Source organism: Mirounga leonina, unplaced genomic scaffold (assembly GCF_011800145.1).
Source record: "Mirounga leonina isolate KUSES-001 unplaced genomic scaffold, KU_Mleo_1.0 Mir_152, whole genome shotgun sequence".
Taxonomy (NCBI): Eukaryota; Metazoa; Chordata; class Mammalia; order Carnivora; family Phocidae; genus Mirounga; species Mirounga leonina.
The window spans coordinates 15,400,438-15,416,817 of NW_023270380.1; the positions used below are offsets into that span (position 1 = coordinate 15,400,438).

Sequence of the window (16,380 nt, forward strand, 5' to 3'; positions counted from 1 at the left end):
CCGCTCCATGGTTGTTTACGATTCATGGCGGCCCATTCTTCCACCTACTCAGGCCACCTCCACTCCTGCCTCTGCACACCTCACGGTTAATCCACAAGCACACTTTATTGACTATAAACTTTAAAATATGGGGCACCTGGGTGGCTCAGTCAGTGAAGCGTCTGCCTTCAGCTCAGGTCACGATCCCATAATCCTGGGATGGAGCCCCGCATCGGGCTCCCTGCTCAACGGGGAGTCTGCTTCTTCCTCTCCCTCTAAAGTTCCCCCTGCTTGGGCTCTCTCTCTCTCTCTCTCAATGTGTCTCTCAATGTGTCGAATAAATAAATAAAATTTTTTTTAAAAATCACTTGTGGAAAAAAATAGGACATATATCACATTTAAAAGTAAAATAAAATATAAAATATAAGCAGGATCTAACTACTTCTCACCTCCTACCTGGTTACCACCCTGATCCCACTACCACCATCTGTCCCCTGATCATTTTAACTTCTCTGTCAGTGTCCACCCTGGCCAGGAGCCCACGCTCATATTGGGAGCCAGGCTTTCATGAAAGAATAGCCGGATTGGGTCATTTCTCTCACCAAAGCCTTCAAGGACTTCCATTCTCCTGGGCTTCCATCATGTTCCCGTCCTTCTCACTCAGTGGGCTCTGTCCCTCTCCTGGACCCCACGTTCCTCTTCAGTCAAGCCTTCAGGCGACACAGGATGCTGTTCCTCAAGCCTGCCTCTCCCAGATAAGCACAGGCTGCTTATTTGCATCAGTAGGAGGCTGACTCTGAAACCAGGCACGCCCATGCCGCCCAGGCTTCACAAACCCCTCATTCCCACTTCTTTTTTTTTTTTTTTTTTTTTTTAAGATTTTATTTATTTATTTGACAGAGAGAGAGGGAACACAAGCAGGGGGAGTGGGAGAGGGAGAAGCAGGCTTCCCGCGGAGCAGGGAGCCCGATGCGGGGCTCATTCCCAGGACCCTGAGATCACGACCCGAGCCAAAGGCAGTTGCTTAAGCAACTGAGCCACCCAGGCGCCCCATCATTCCCACTTCTGAATGCAACTTGCAAGCAGACCTGAGGAAGAGGGTTTGCTTTGAAGAATTTTGCTGGAAGGCTCAATTTATACTTCCATTTTCTTTTTTTGGTTAGCAATTATACTTTTTCCTAACCGATTTAGATTATTAAAATCTATTTACTCACATTTTCAACCAATTAATTTATCTATTAGCATCAACAATCTTACTAGTTTACACCTTTCCAAGAGCCAGACACTGAGACACGCCTGCCTTGGGATTCAAACAAGAATGACTTGGACTTTTATTTGAAAGCAAATGCTTATGAAAGTCTGAACATTTCCTTGACAACACATTGTTATTGAATTCTCTCACAAGTGGAAAGTGTGTGGTTGTGCAAGGTATACCTTGGAGGTCAGCCGCAGTAAAAACCTAACAAAAGGAAAGGTGCAGAACACTATTATGATTCTGATACAAGATATGATACTTCAATGTGATCATAAAAACAATTTAAGCGCTGCCTGGGTGGCTCAGCTGGTTGAGTGCCTGACTCTTGATTTCGGCTCAGGTCATGATCTCAGGGTTGTGAGATCGAGCCCCACATTGGGCTCTGTGCTTAGCGGGGAGTCGCTTGTCCCTCTCCTTCTGCTTCTCCACCCAGCGTGTGCTCTCTCTCTAAAATAAATTAATAAATACAATCTTAAAAAAAATTTTAAAACAGACAAAAGTAATTTATATTGTTATAACCATCCAGTTGGGGTCCTTGTGTGTGAGGGGTAGTGGTCAGGAGAGGGTGGTGAGACATCTGGGTGTTCCTAATACCCTTTTTTTTTTTTTTTTGTATATCTGGGTGCCTCAATTTGTGAAAACCCATCAAGAGGGACAGTTTTCAATAAAAAGTTTACTAAAACCTGCTATATACTTGCTCTTCCAAAATGTGCACATAGGCTGCCCCTCCTCCCACCACAATGAACTAGTAAACTAGTGTGTGGCCACTAGTTTATAGTAAGGTAGTTAACTAATTTATGGTCACTCAAGGACAAATGATGCAGCTTAATAAAGTGTGATCTAGGAAGTGACCGGAACAGCCAACATTATAAGGATATTTAAACATTAAGGAAGGCTTGCCTCTTCCAATCCATCATTTCATTAAAGGCAGGCTCCAGAAGTAGACCCCGCCTTCTGTACTTTCCATCAGTGTTTCTCAAACACTGAGGTTTCTAAAGCCCTTCTCATCCGATGCCTCCATGTCTCACGTGAGGTCCTTGTTAAGGCACATTCCTGGGGGCTCAGTCAGGCTTTCTGAAAGGTATTTATTTGTCTGTTTCCTTACTTATTATTTTAATGTTACCTGCCGTACTGGGTTCCAAGTGACATTAATACATGGTGGGCTCTCCACTTTAATGCCCTAAAAGACATGTGGGCATCTTGATTCAGTGGGGGGAGCCCTGAAATCTGCCTTGCAAAAATGAGCGCATCCCGTGATCATGGTATGCCCAGCCAGGAGCCCTCTGGGAACCAGTTAGGTCTGGTATTTCGTCTTCTCTGGCTCAGGCTCCTAGGTAGCTCTTACAGTGTAGGCCAATACTGCTCTAGCCTCAGGTACAAGTAATTGTTAGTTTTTCACCTTTAAGCAAAGTTTTAAATTTCAGTTGGACTGAACAGTTGGAAATGAAAGTGCAGGGACCTCACTTGTATAAGGGAGCTCTCTGAAGGATCCTGCTCAGCTCACTAAAGCCCTACAGGGGATTTGGGGCCAAAGCCCTAGTAATGGACAATAGGTTACATTTCCTTTCTACATGCGTACATATTTCTTTTTTTTTTTTTTTTTAAGATTTTATTTATTTATTTGAGACAGAGAGAATACACATGAGAGGGGGGAGGGTCAGAGGCAGAAGCAGGCTCCCCGCGGAGCAGGGAGCCCAATGCGGGACTCGATCCCGGGACTCCAGGATCATGACCTGAGCCGAAGGCAGTCACTTAACCAACTGAGCCACCCAGGCGCCCCATGCGTACATATTTCTTTTGAGATGTCTTCAGGAGAGTAGGCTGTGGCAAGCCTCTGTTCCCTGGGTTAAAGATTATATTAATAGTACTAATTAATCAATAATTAAAAATAAGTATATTCCATTGCTTCTTGGCCCTTCTTATAAAATTATAGTGCCTTAAACCTACAGAAACGTTCTTTATTTAAACTTTAATACTCTAACAAATTAAAGATGCCTAAAGATTTTGACAGCAAGGGCACTTGTAACAGTGACTAAAAATATTTGAGAACTTACAGAACCATACCATAATTTATCAGATAAAATACAAAAAATCGGCGTGTATATCACACAACTGGTTTGTTTGTAATATCATAAATACAGCAAAGAAGTACATTCTTGGTTGGAAATAAATAAATTTTCTATTTGACAAAAAAGAAAAAACTGTCTTCAGAGAGAATATAGACAACACACACCCATCAAGGGTTCATAATATGACAACAAAATCATACTGACACACTTCCCACAAAGGGAATATTTTTAATAAAGTGAAGTATATTTTATCCTCACTTGAAGAATATGCCCTTTCTGTTTATAATTTATTGCATCAAATCTTCAAAGTTCCCGTACATCTTTCAATAATAAAAATCTTTCTCTTTGCTTAGTGTTTGAGATAAGAACTGACACCAGAATGACTAAAGCAATTTTGAATGATTTAAAGAAGAAAAACCCAGTCACTCTGGGGAAGACATAGGCTCAGAAAACCCCTGCTTATTGCAGATATTTCTGGTTCTTCAGCTGGTGTTTTGAACATAGGAATCATCTTGGCTATAAAGAGCGAGGCCAGCCAGAGACAGAATTATGACGGTGATGAAGTAGTCACTTTATTCTGTAATACGTCTGTTTTATCTCCCTTACTTTGCCCCGCCATCTGCCTCCCCAACCAGGAAAGGCCCATGCAGGTTTCTGATCCCATTCCCACTGAGTTTGCGCTCAACCAGGGAAAAACCCCATTGAAGTATCTTATATGAATTAGTGGACTGGAAAAGTCCATCCTGGAATATCTGAATTTCAAAAAAAATCCATCAGTATCCAAAAAAAAAAAAAAAAAAAACCCTGATCTCCAAGTGGGTTATTTTTCAGAGCCTGGAAGCTAGGGAGAGTGAGAGTTTAGTGTTTCTCCTATGTACAATGCTTATTCTTGAGAAAAAATAGTCAGCAGACCTATCTAGCTTACAAGTGGTTAGAGTATATCTAAATTTTCCATGCAACAACCAAGAGGCTTATGAAGACCCCTCAGGAATGGTTGTGCAGGAGGGTGGCGAGAGTCGACGTGTGTGAAGGGGTGTAGTGGGGAGGGATGGATGGTAAGGCCTGCTCAGAAAGTGGCTGCAATTGAACATTTTACAATATTTGGACTTGCTGTTGTACTCCTACAATGACCTTTGTAGACAATAGGGCCTTGCCAAAATCAAGACACTGTGAGCAGAATGGATAAATTGCTTTTCTTCTTCCAAGCAGCTGCAGGTCACCTTGTAAGGAAGGAAGGAGGCCAACTAAAACATCACCTCTGTGTGTCTGTCATCAGCTTGCACATTCGGACAGCCACAATATTCAACTATTATATTCCATTTCTCTTCTAACTCAGCTGGATGAATAACAACATGAGACAAGAGGACATGATACATTCTTTCCTTTTATTAATTTCCATAATTGACAGATTAGTCAATTCATTCAGCCTCGTCCTGAGAATTTTTAGAAATGTGGACTGCCAGGAGGATATACAAGTATGCAGTGTTGCTTTGAGGAAACAAAAATAATGGTTTATGTGTTAATCGGCTAAATTAAAAAAAAAGAAAGGAACATAAAAGATGAGCATGTACCAGATGTGTTGGTGGGTTTCTGAAAGCACAGTATTCATTAAGAAATCCATGGAGAGATTGTTATTCCATTATTAATAAGCACTAATGCCTGAAATTTCTGTGGGATAATTTCTCTAAAATGGATCAAGGACTTTGGCTCTTAATGGACTCGAACTTCCTCACCTTAGAGATTCTGCTAGGAGAGTGGACAGAGTTTATTCTCCAATGACCTACTGAATGGAGATCTGGGGCACATCTGTGCCTCGTTCTTGAAGCAGGAATCCATGAGGACAGGGAGAGAAAACGTGTCTAGAATATTTCCAACCAGAGCATTCATCTTGCCTGCTGTGGATGGAAACATCAGCTCTGAGTTTCTGTCCTGACCCCGGCTCGCTGGAGGTTCCTACTCAATCTTTCCTAAAGGGAGGATGCATGCCTTTCTTCCCTCCTCTTTAATTTCTCTCTTTTTGGATAGACTGACAGCAGAAAGAACAGTAACTTGCACTTCACAGTCTCCTTAGCAGACTTGACTGATTTTGATAGTTGTTTCATCTTCATGGGAGATGCCACCCTTTGTATTTTGAGACGTGATGCCTGATGGTCTGTGACTTGCAGCTCTGTCTGTCGGCTCCTGGCACCCGTGATCTTTCAGATCAACTAAGTTTCCATGGGAAATCTATGTGGCGGGTAAATGGCCCGGTGTCCTGAAGGCAGCATGGAGTGGCATAGCCCAGTTTTGTTTTAGGCACACTCTGTCGGCAACATGGGGACACAGGGAGGATGCAAGGAGAAGTGGCTAAGGTTTGAGAGACAGCCTGTGTGAGATGGTGGCCCGTGATGGGGGACTAGAGGACTGCCAAGGGCAGGGGGACATGCAGGAGAAACTCCAGAGCTACATGAAGAGGACCTGATAAGGACTGCACAGGGCTGTGCGGGAGCAGGTACCTGGGGAACCGGCATCTCTTGGCTCAGGTGACTGGCCAATTGCATGGTGTTGATGCAAAGAGAAAAGCGGGAGTAGAAGCTTTCAGATTTTAAAAGGTGTAGAGGTTGCTGCATTCTTTTTTAGATTTTATTTATTTGACAGATATTGAGAGAGAGAGAGAGAGAGAGCACAAGCAAGGCGAGCGGCAGACAGAAGGAGAAGCAGGCTCCCTGCTGAGCAAGGAACCTGATGCAGGACTTGATCCCAGGACTCTGGGATCATGACCTGAGCCGAAGGCAGATGCTTCACTGAATGAGCCACCCAGGCACCCCGAGTCTGCTGCATTCTTAACATGACACAAGTCCATAATGCTAGGACTAGCTGTCTGGCCGGTAACTGGAAATTCCGATGTGGACATCAGGAGGGAAGTAAGTCTGAAAGCGTCCTTTCCACACTGGCGCCTTCCTCGACACAGAGCTTTCATGCGTTTCCATCTCTCCCACACCAAGTGAAGTGCCAGGCAACCCTTAAGCACTCCAAGGACGTGGCAAACTGAAAACTAGCCAATGCCGTAAGCCTTAAGCACAGCAGCTCTGAGTGTTCCACTGAGTCTCTGTGAAGGAAAGTATCACTGCTATCACTGTTCACATAGAGGCCAAGTGTTCTCTGGGGCTGTGGCGTTAGAAATCCATGAGGATCTAGCTGTTCTCTCTGACCTCGAGCAAAATACCTTGCCAGGGTCACCATCACATCAGCACTGATATTCAAGCTGGCCAGTTTCAATTCCGTGGCTCAGTATCTGCTCAAAATACATCTTTTTTTCTTTTTTAGAAGGAGTGTTTGTTCAGTATAGCCATAAACAGCTTTTTTTTTTTTTTTTTTTTTTTTTTTTTTTTTTGTTTTTGTTTAAATTTTTTTTTTTTTTTTTTTTTTTTTTTTTTTTTTTTTTTCATAAACAGCTTTAACCTCTGCCTTCACATGGGTCTGGCCTGTTTTTCCGGGGCTGAATTTGAGAAGTTTATTGTATCTTTATTCTGGACAGGCAGACAAGATGAAGTCGTATCAAATGCACACACTTTTGAAGGTAGGTACTTAAATACAGTGAAGATGCAGGTACACAAATCCAGCTACCCTATAAGTTTGATTGGAGAAAATCATCACGTCAAATATTTCTTGAGCACCTTCTATGCACTCGACATGGATGGAGTAGGGCTTGGGCCACAGCGTAAATATACTACCATCTGCCCTACTGTAAAGGTCGAGAGGAAATACACAGGAAAATTGAATGTAGGGTGGTTAGAGCCACCATGGGGACGAGCGGGATGTGGGGAGAAGCTTCCAAGCTTCTTTCCAGAGTGAGTATCTTAGCCTCTGACACATCAGTGAAGCATTGATGCCAATCACTGATGCATCCATGTGAGCCAGACTGCCCAGTAGGAAAAGGAAGGGTGACTCAGGAGATGGGGCAGCCCCCACAGATGCCTGGAGGCCAGAGAGAAGACGGAAGATTGAGAGTGCAGCGAGTGCTTCAGGCTGGCGGGACAGAGAGCGTGCAGGGTGGCGGCTGAGGGCTTAGGTTAATGTGCCCGTGGTGTGGCAAGACAAGGGACTACAGCTCAGCCTGCAATAGGGAGATGGTAGGCCGGCGGTGACAACCTAAACATCAGAGAGACCGTGATGTGGTCACGTCTGTGAGCCTCGCTTTAGCTGTTAATCCACGGGATTTAGATTAAAAAAAAAAAAAAAAGTCATGTTTGAGCAACTGCGAGACACTGAATTATTAATAATTTATCCACTTGATATTTGTATTAGGTGTCCAGACCATAAATATATCAACTAATAATATTTTTTTTTAACAAATAATGCACTTAAAATAATAAAAGTGAATTTTCTGGGCTTTGTGATAGCTACTCCATGCATGAACTGATTCATTATCACCCAGAAAATAAAATATGTTTTCATATTTCTATCTCCTAGTTGCTTTCTGTTTTGTAACTATGGTGATCACACAACTTTTCATCCAAACTGGGCCTGTTTTGAGAGTGAAAGAGATGTTACGAATAATTATACAAAGACAACAGGCACGAGGGCGCCTGGGTGGCTCAGTCGGTTAAGCGACTGCCTTCGGCTCAGGTCATGATCCCAGGGTCCTGGGATCGAGCCCCGCATCGGACTCCCTGCTCAACGGGAGGCCTGCTTCTCCCTCTCCCTCTCCCCCTGCTTGTGTTCCCTCTCTTGCTGTCTCTCTCTGTCAAATAAAAAAAAAAAAAAAAAAGACAACAGGCACGAATATGAACCGTCCTGGGCAAACCAAATGTATGATTCTTATTCAAAATGTGCATTTCATTTTAAGAATGCTTAAGTGATTACAATCATTTAAAATTTGGGATAGTGTTTTGAAATGGAACATCCTTTCTTCTTTTAATTGGACTCATTTCACTCCTTTAATATTCTAAAGTTGGTGGACTACTCCATTTTGTTTCCCTAATTTCACCCTTACATTTTTGTCAGTATCCTGAGTAAATCCCGGGCTGAAATAGATGAAATAAAGATGATAAATCTCTTAACCATGACGCTCCCCAGCTGTTAAATGTGCATATAGCTTTCTAAAGCAGGATTTTCAAAGTCTAGGAGAAAATACTTCATTTTATTTTATTTTTTCTTAGCTCCCGAAACAGAAATTGGGATCAAATCCAATAAAAACTTTTATGACCAATGAAAAATGAAGCATTATTGAAATAAGAAAAAGGGAAGAAGTTGAAAGACTCACTAAGAGAGCTGCCAGACTGCAGCACCTCAACAGATCCCGATACAAAGGCTCAATATTCAGCTATTATTCAAGCTGGTGGCACATTATTATTCTTATAGATTGATACCTTTGCTTATTATCCCCTTGACTGCACACAAAACACAGTAATTTGAATCTAATAATGTCTGTAAAAACTTCCATTAATAATATAAAGTGTTATTAAAACATAAAAAAATTATCTATGGCCTGTTCTAATTGATTTTTGTTTCTATAATTGATGGGCTGAGTTTCATTGTACCTGGGTACACCAGGACAACTAACTTTGATAATAAAGGAAAATGATTGATTTCAGGGTTGAAATGAGGCAGTTTGGTAACAGTGCTTTGTCAGTTTTCTTAGCTCCCACAGAGAGCAGCACCACAGGGCTACACAGAGATCGACGGTAGACAACGGATACATATTTTTGAGTTTTATATAGTTCCGTGATGATTGAAATAGCGCAAGAAGATAAATCTCGTGCATGGCCATTTTATACAAATGGTACAAGGAGTCTGTCTTTGTTGAATGACTCCCAAACCCCTACTGAATAAAATCGAAGGAAAAAGCAATTTCACATAAGGCGCTCCTCCTGGTCTGGCCCTATACCTTGTTTCACCATTAACTGTTCATAGCCTGCTGCAACACACCTCCTAGTTTTTACTTCTGCTCTTCAAACATAGTTCCCACTTCTATGCATTGGCCAAAACCTCCTGACACAGCAATATTCAGCATGCAGTAATCTCCAGAACATCTTCCTGGAGTCCCCAGATTAATTTATATGTTCCGATTCTGTACTTTTCCAGCACTTTTTAGTTGTCTTCCTATTAGCAGCTGATGTGACATATTTGATTTATCAGCATGTAGGACTCTTTGCCCTTAGAGACTACAAGTTCTTCAAGGACAAGGGACTACTGAATAATCTCAGGATCTGGTAATGTATATAACAGGATTGGTGCTCACAAAATATGTCCTAATTTGAGCTAAAATTAAATGTATGTCTGTGCATTATTGTTTGTAGTTGTACCAACAGAGAGTTAAACCAGACAATGATTTCTAAGCAACTGCATCTTCGTGAAGTGAAAAGAGTATGGCTCTCACTTAGATAAACCTAAGTTTGAATCTCAGTGCTGCCGTGTCTCAGGGAGGTAAGAAAAAAAATAAATGTTAGAAAATGTAACCATGTTATATTATGTAGCATTCTATACATTTGGCCAGGGCATTTATCACATATAAAAATACTCAGTATTTGAATCATGTCATAATATAAACAGTTATCTTAAAGAAAGGCAACACAATGTATTAAAATAGCTGCACTTCACTTTTTTAAACATTGCTGTCAGATTAATTTTAATTTTTGTAACATAAAAGTGCCTCCAATAGCCACTACAAATTTCTTTGATTAGCAGTTTATAAACACAAACAAATAAGAAATTAGTTTAATTTACCTTAATAACCAAATCAAATTTCTGGTGAAAGTCTCTGTTTACTGGCTCCAGGAGACTAAGTTCTGCAGTCCTAGGATGCATATGGAAAAATCGTGGGTAATCCTCAGGAGTCCCTGAAAGACATTGAGATTTTAGCACATAATTGAGAACAATACATAATATGTGTGTGTGCTATATCTATTTCCCTTCATTAACTGAGGAACAGAATCACAATTTCATTACTAAATTAACTTTCAAAATTTATGCAGTCTGGGGAAAAGAGACACAAATGTGGTATATAATTAATTAGCTTATGAGTAAGAAGATGGAGAGTATTTTTTATTTCGGTGATTTTCCAAATATCTTTTATTAGGAGAGCTCGTTAATTAATTTGAAACTTCATCACGTGTAAAGAGATATTATGTGTAGGGAGAGCAAATTTTGAAGTATAAAATTGTGTTTTAATGGTGCATAAATCTTAATTATAGCCTGCATGGTCTTCCACCATAACTTGTAATAAACAAAGACTAGTAATTTGTACCAAATATCAAGCTGCTTGAAAATTAAAATGAACATATTCTGTTCCAGCTGGGCAAATATTTTTCTTAGGCAAGAATCCAGCTAATTATATCAATCATATTAAATAAAAATATACTGATGATACTGTTAATGCCTAGAGAGGATATTTTTTAAGTACAGGCATTTTAGTGAGTTGAAATACATTTCTTCCTGCAGAAGTTTCCTTCAGTTGCATTATCTTCCTGTGTATGATGTGACGGTCTTTTTCTCAAAGTGAAGAATAAGTAGAAGTCAAATCGTATAACTATACAGTATATGTATGCATTTGGCACAACAATAGCCATAAGAATGAAATAACCGTGGCTTCCAATTATTAAAGCCTACTGTGTACTAAATGCAAATAATCATCAATAAGTCTGTAAATCATTCCCATTTTACAGAGAAGGACTTGGCAACTTCAAGATATTTAATAATTTGTCCAAGACCAAAGAGACAATGTAAGACAAAGCCTGCATTCAAATCGAGGTTGCCAGAGTCAGACATAACCAAAACTGGATTAATTTCTATTGTTCCTTTGCTTCAACACTGAGACAAGAAGAGAAACTCTCCTGGGGTATTATGTGAGGGGAAATAAAAAAGTTTGCCAGTAAAATAGACTTGAAAATCCAGAAATGGTCAAAATTGCACATGGCAATTTAGCATATGATAAAGTAGTCATCTCAAAACAGTAGGGTAAATGGATTTTTGAATACTAGCATTTATCAAATAGAACAGCCATATTGGGAATGATAGAATTGCATCCATTTTTTATACTAGAGTAAATCCCAAATGGAGAGTATATTCATATATAATAAACAATGAAACAATACAAGTGCTAGTAATAGATGAAAAACATGGATGAATTCTACTATAATGTGAGAGTGGGCATCTCTCTCCTAACTATGGCTCAAAATGAAAAAGCAATAAGGGAATAGAGAGATAAATTTGATGACATTATAAAATAGCATGGTGAGACACAATAAACAAAGTAAAACCACAAGTGACAAACTAGGGAAAATATTTGCAATTAACAGACACAAAATGTTCATATCCCTAACATATGTAGATTTACAAATTAGGAAAGAAAAAGATCAGCAATACATTAAAAAAGATGGGGCTACAGAATGAAAAGAGTTCATTGAAAGAGACAGAAATGACTCTTGACCAAGTACAAAGATGCTCACCTTTATTCACAAGAAGAAAAATTCAAATTAAATTTGAGATTAAACTGAGATTCCATTTCCTATTTGTTAGATTAGTAATGGCCCAAAGTGGACACCATACTCTATTGGTAAGCCCGTGAGAAAACATGCGCTTTCAGACATTTCTGGTATTATTAAAAGAGTGTTATAAAATCTATGATGGAAAATTTGGCATAGTCCATGAAAATGATGTGAGTATTGGGGAATTCTAAGAAGATGGCAAAGTAGGAAGCATTAGGAATCTATCTCTTCATGTAGACAACAATTAGCAAAATCTTTCTGATGTAACTCTTTTAAAACTCTGGAGTCTACTGAATCTTCCAAATTTCAGAGTCAGGTCTGGACAGTAAAATACAATTAATTTCTACCAATTATAGCTCTAAGCACAGTAGCCACTACCTATCTCCCAACCCTCTGCCACTTGGCAGGGAGCTGGGCCCATGTTCCTGGAGAATCTTATACACAGTTTGGGAGCAAGGTTCGGCAAAAAGGACCATGTCCTTCAAATAGCAGACATCTGTGCTCTCACAGATGATTGCTGCTTCTCATCACAGAGGCGCAGGTGACTATTGTTGTCACACACACACACACACACACACACACCCACCCATTGTTCCCATTGTTGTAAGTTCCTCCATTTAGGCTGAATTAATTTCCAGGAGATCTGAAGGGCCAGCATCATTTTTTCCCCCCCCATTTTTCTCCCCCCCCCCCCCTGCTTAGAAGCCCAGCATTAAAGAGTAGGACATCCAAAAGCAACTGTACATGAGGGGAAATTAGAAAGTCACCATGCATACCCAGGGGAAAGCATAGGCTCAGAAATTACTTGAGGAGATCTTAAGTATTTACACTTCAGACTAGTCCTCAGCACAGAGACAGAATAGAACTGTAAAAAAAAATCAATCAATCAATCAACAAAAATAGAAACAAAAGCCAGTAAATCCTGGGAAAGTAAAAAATTCTGATTTCCAGAGTAACATTATTAGAATCAAATGTTCAATTTTCAACAACATAGAGTGTACATAAAAACAGAAAGATATGGCCCATTCAAAGGAAAAAAAAAGAGACCAAATCAACAGAAATTGCACCTCAAAAACACCTGATTGATGACCTACTAGACAAAGATGTTAAAACAACTGTATTAAAGATGCTTAAGGCACTAAAAATAGGAATAGACAAAGTCAAGAAACTGATATATGACCAAAATGGAAATATTAATAAAGATATAGAAAATCTAAAAAGAAACTATAAGAAATTCTGGAGCTGAAAATGACAATACTGAAATGAAAAGTTTACTAGAAAGATTCAAAGACAGATTGAGCAGGCAGAAGAAGGAATCAATAAACTGAAGATAGGGCAATAGAAATTATTGAGTCTGAAACAGAAAAGAAAAAAAAAAAAGATTAAACAAAAGGGAACTGTGCCTAACTGACCTGTAGGGTACTATTAAGACAAACAGACACATTGTGGGAGTCTCAAAAGGAGAAAAGACAGAAAGGGGCAGAGAGAATGTTTTTTAAAAAAAATATCTTAAAATTGCCAAAGTTTGATGAGAGATAGAGATAGGGATCCAAAAAGCTCAATAAAATTCATGTAAGATGGATTTAAAGACACACCAAGACACTTCATAATCTAACTCAAAAGACAAAGAGAAGGAGAGAATCTGGAAAGTAGCTAGAGAGAAGTGACTCATTGTATACAAAGGATGCTCATTACGATTATCAGCCTTTTTGCTATCAGAAACTTTGGAGGCCAGCAGACAGTGGCCCTATATATTCAAAGTGCTAAAGGAAAGCAAAACGTCAAAAAAGAATCCTATATCTGGCAAAACTGTCCATCTAAAGTGGCAGAAATATTAAGGTATTGCCAGATGAATGCTGAGGGAGTCCATTACCACTAGACCAGTGAGGACAGTAGGCTATAACCTGAAGCAGAGTGGGGAGTAAAGATCTCAGGAAAGTAAATATATGGACAATTATAAAATCTAGTATTATAGTAATAAAAGTCTATAATTCCACTTTGTGGTTTCTACATAACTTCAGACACTAGGAAATTTAGGAGAATTCTTAGTGTATGTTTTCTGGCACATAATATATAAACATGTAAATTTGCTATACTTAAAAGGGTGAGGATTGGGCGCCTGGGTGGCTCAGTTGGTTAAGCGACTGCTTTCGGCTCAGGTCATGATCCTGGAGTCCCTGGATCAAGTCCCACATCGGGCTCCCTGCTCAGCAAGGAGCCTGCTTCTCCCTCTGACCCTCCCCCCTCTCATGTGCTCTCTCTCTCTCATTCTCTCTGTCTCAAATAAATTAAAAAAAAAAAAAAAAACTTTAAAAAAAAAGGGTGAGGATTGAGCTGGAAAGGAACAGTTTCGTATGTTATTAAAGTTAAACTGGCATAAATTCAAGTTAGAGTGCTATGACTTTAGGATTCAAATATAATTCCCATGATGAAAACAAAGAAAACAATTACAGCATATACACAAAAGGAAATGAGAAAGGAATTTAAACTCTACAAAAAAAATCAACAAAACACAAAAGAAGATAGTACTAAAGGAAACGAGGGATGAGAAAGCTGTAAGATATATGGAAAACAAGTAGCAAGATGATAGAAGTCCCTCCTTATCACTAATGACTTTAAATGTAAATTAATTAAACTCTCCACTCAAAGATAGACAAATGGATTAAAAAAACATAATCCAACTATATCCTGCCTACAAGAGACTCACTTTAGATTCCAAGAAACAAATAAATTGAGAGTGAAAGCCTGACATATGCCATACCTTGAGGATAATATGATAAATGAAATAAGCTAGTCATAAAAAAGAAAATTACTGCATGATTTTACTTATATAAAGTACTTACAATCAGAGAGACAGTAGGTAGAATCACGTATTCTAGAGGTTGTGGAGAAGAGGAGACTAGGGAATTATTGCTTGATGGGTATAGAATTTCAATTTTATAAAATGAAAAGAATTATAGACACACAAGCTTATGAATGAATTTAATAACACTAAACAGTATCCTTAGAAATGGCTAAGATGGTAAACTGTATGTTATGTCTGTTTTACCACAATTAAAAATTGAAGAAATTTTTCTCTCTTTTTTTTTTTGACCAGAAATCCCACTTCAAGGAATTTTTGCATTTTAATAATAAAAGATAAGTAATCATCTAAATATAGGTCTGGTTGAATAAATGCTGATGCATTCTCAAGTGGATAATAATTGAAATGACAAAAATGAATGATAAGTATCTTTACTCATTACTGTATTACTGTAGAGTTAACTTCAGTTAGATTTAGTGAAAAAACAACTTGGAGAAAAGTGCATTTAGTATTACTAACATTTAAGAAAGAGGAGTACACACACATGTAAATAAAAATACATATACATATGTGTATATATGAATATTAATAAAATGATAAACTACAACATTAAAAAAGTGTTACATATGAGGGAGAGATAGAATGTTGAGGGAATAGGCAATGAAGCTAGATTAAATTAACTATACCACTTTTTTTTTATTTTAGAGTCATATAAATATTACATATCATATAAAACATTGAATATAAGGGCAGTTAAAAAATAAAAATAAAATAATCTAAATGTTTCTTATCATAGAAAACTGGATTGCCATAGAAACTTAAGGAAATTTATGGCTATTCTCCAAGTTTTGATATTGTGGATATATAGGAATTTATGATCAGTCTCAGTCAAATGTTACTGATGAAAGAAACTCTTCCTTTGGTAGACAAAAGCAATTATGATATACAACTTATCTCCAGATGATTTTCAATGAAAACCTTCAAGTGACCCCTGAATATTAAGTACTTTGCAAAAGCCAGGCTATTATTGAAGTATAAAAATGTTTTCCAAGAACAGAAGTGCATGTCTAAGTTTAAGGACCCTACAGATTAATTTAATTTTCTCATTTAGAAAATGTGATATTCATTCCATTTAGCAAAAGTATACTTAATTCATCTGAAAAAGTTGCTTCTTGGTTCCAGTTCAAGATGGTGACATAGGAAGACCCTGAACTCACCTCCTTCATGGAACACACTAAATTATACCTATTAAAAGAACAGTTGCTCCTGAAGAAGAACTGAGGGCTGACTGAACAGCTACTGAACAGCTAAAGAGAGTGAACAGCAAGAGAACAAGAGAGATGGAGACATGGTAAGGAAGGGAATCCCCCCGCCCCCATGCTTCGAACTGCAATGGGGAGGGACAGTACTGAGGGACCGGGAACAGAACCCTCTGTCCTTGGGCACAGAAATGAAGTGGTGGTTTAAAAGAACAACTAACATATAGAGGGGACAACACTAGAACTCCTCTAAGCACCAGGGGAACCACTGAATGCTCTCCAGGTCAAAGGGACTGGAGAATGACATGGTTCACATTCCAACCCCACCTTAAATTAAGCCTAGATCAGAGCAGAGTCCAGATACCATGGCAGGGGTCCAGTCATCTCAGTGAGCTTGTGACTTTAGGGAGCCCAGTGTCACAGGCCCACAACTTAGTCACTCTGGGGCACAGGAACAAAAGCATCACTTTAAGGGTGCCAGAGAACTGAGGGAACATTCTCTCCCCACCCAACCATAAAAGCCCAGACTGGAGCAGGGTCCAGCTCA

The 16,380-nt window shown here is 39.1% G+C and overlaps 1 protein-coding gene across 8 annotated transcripts in view; it reads right to left on the bottom strand.

Annotated features, from left to right (window-relative positions):
• The window catches only part of PCDH15 (protocadherin related 15), a 789,625-nt gene that overhangs the window by 349,383 nt on the left and 423,862 nt on the right, over positions 1 to 16,380 (bottom strand). For all 8 annotated transcript variants that reach the window (XM_035008612.1, XM_035008611.1, XM_035008610.1 and 5 more), the window contains one exon: positions 10,012 to 10,124. In XM_035008612.1, the coding sequence (XP_034864503.1) occupies positions 10,012 to 10,124 (113 nt within the window). The remainder of the gene's footprint in view (positions 1 to 10,011; positions 10,125 to 16,380) is intronic.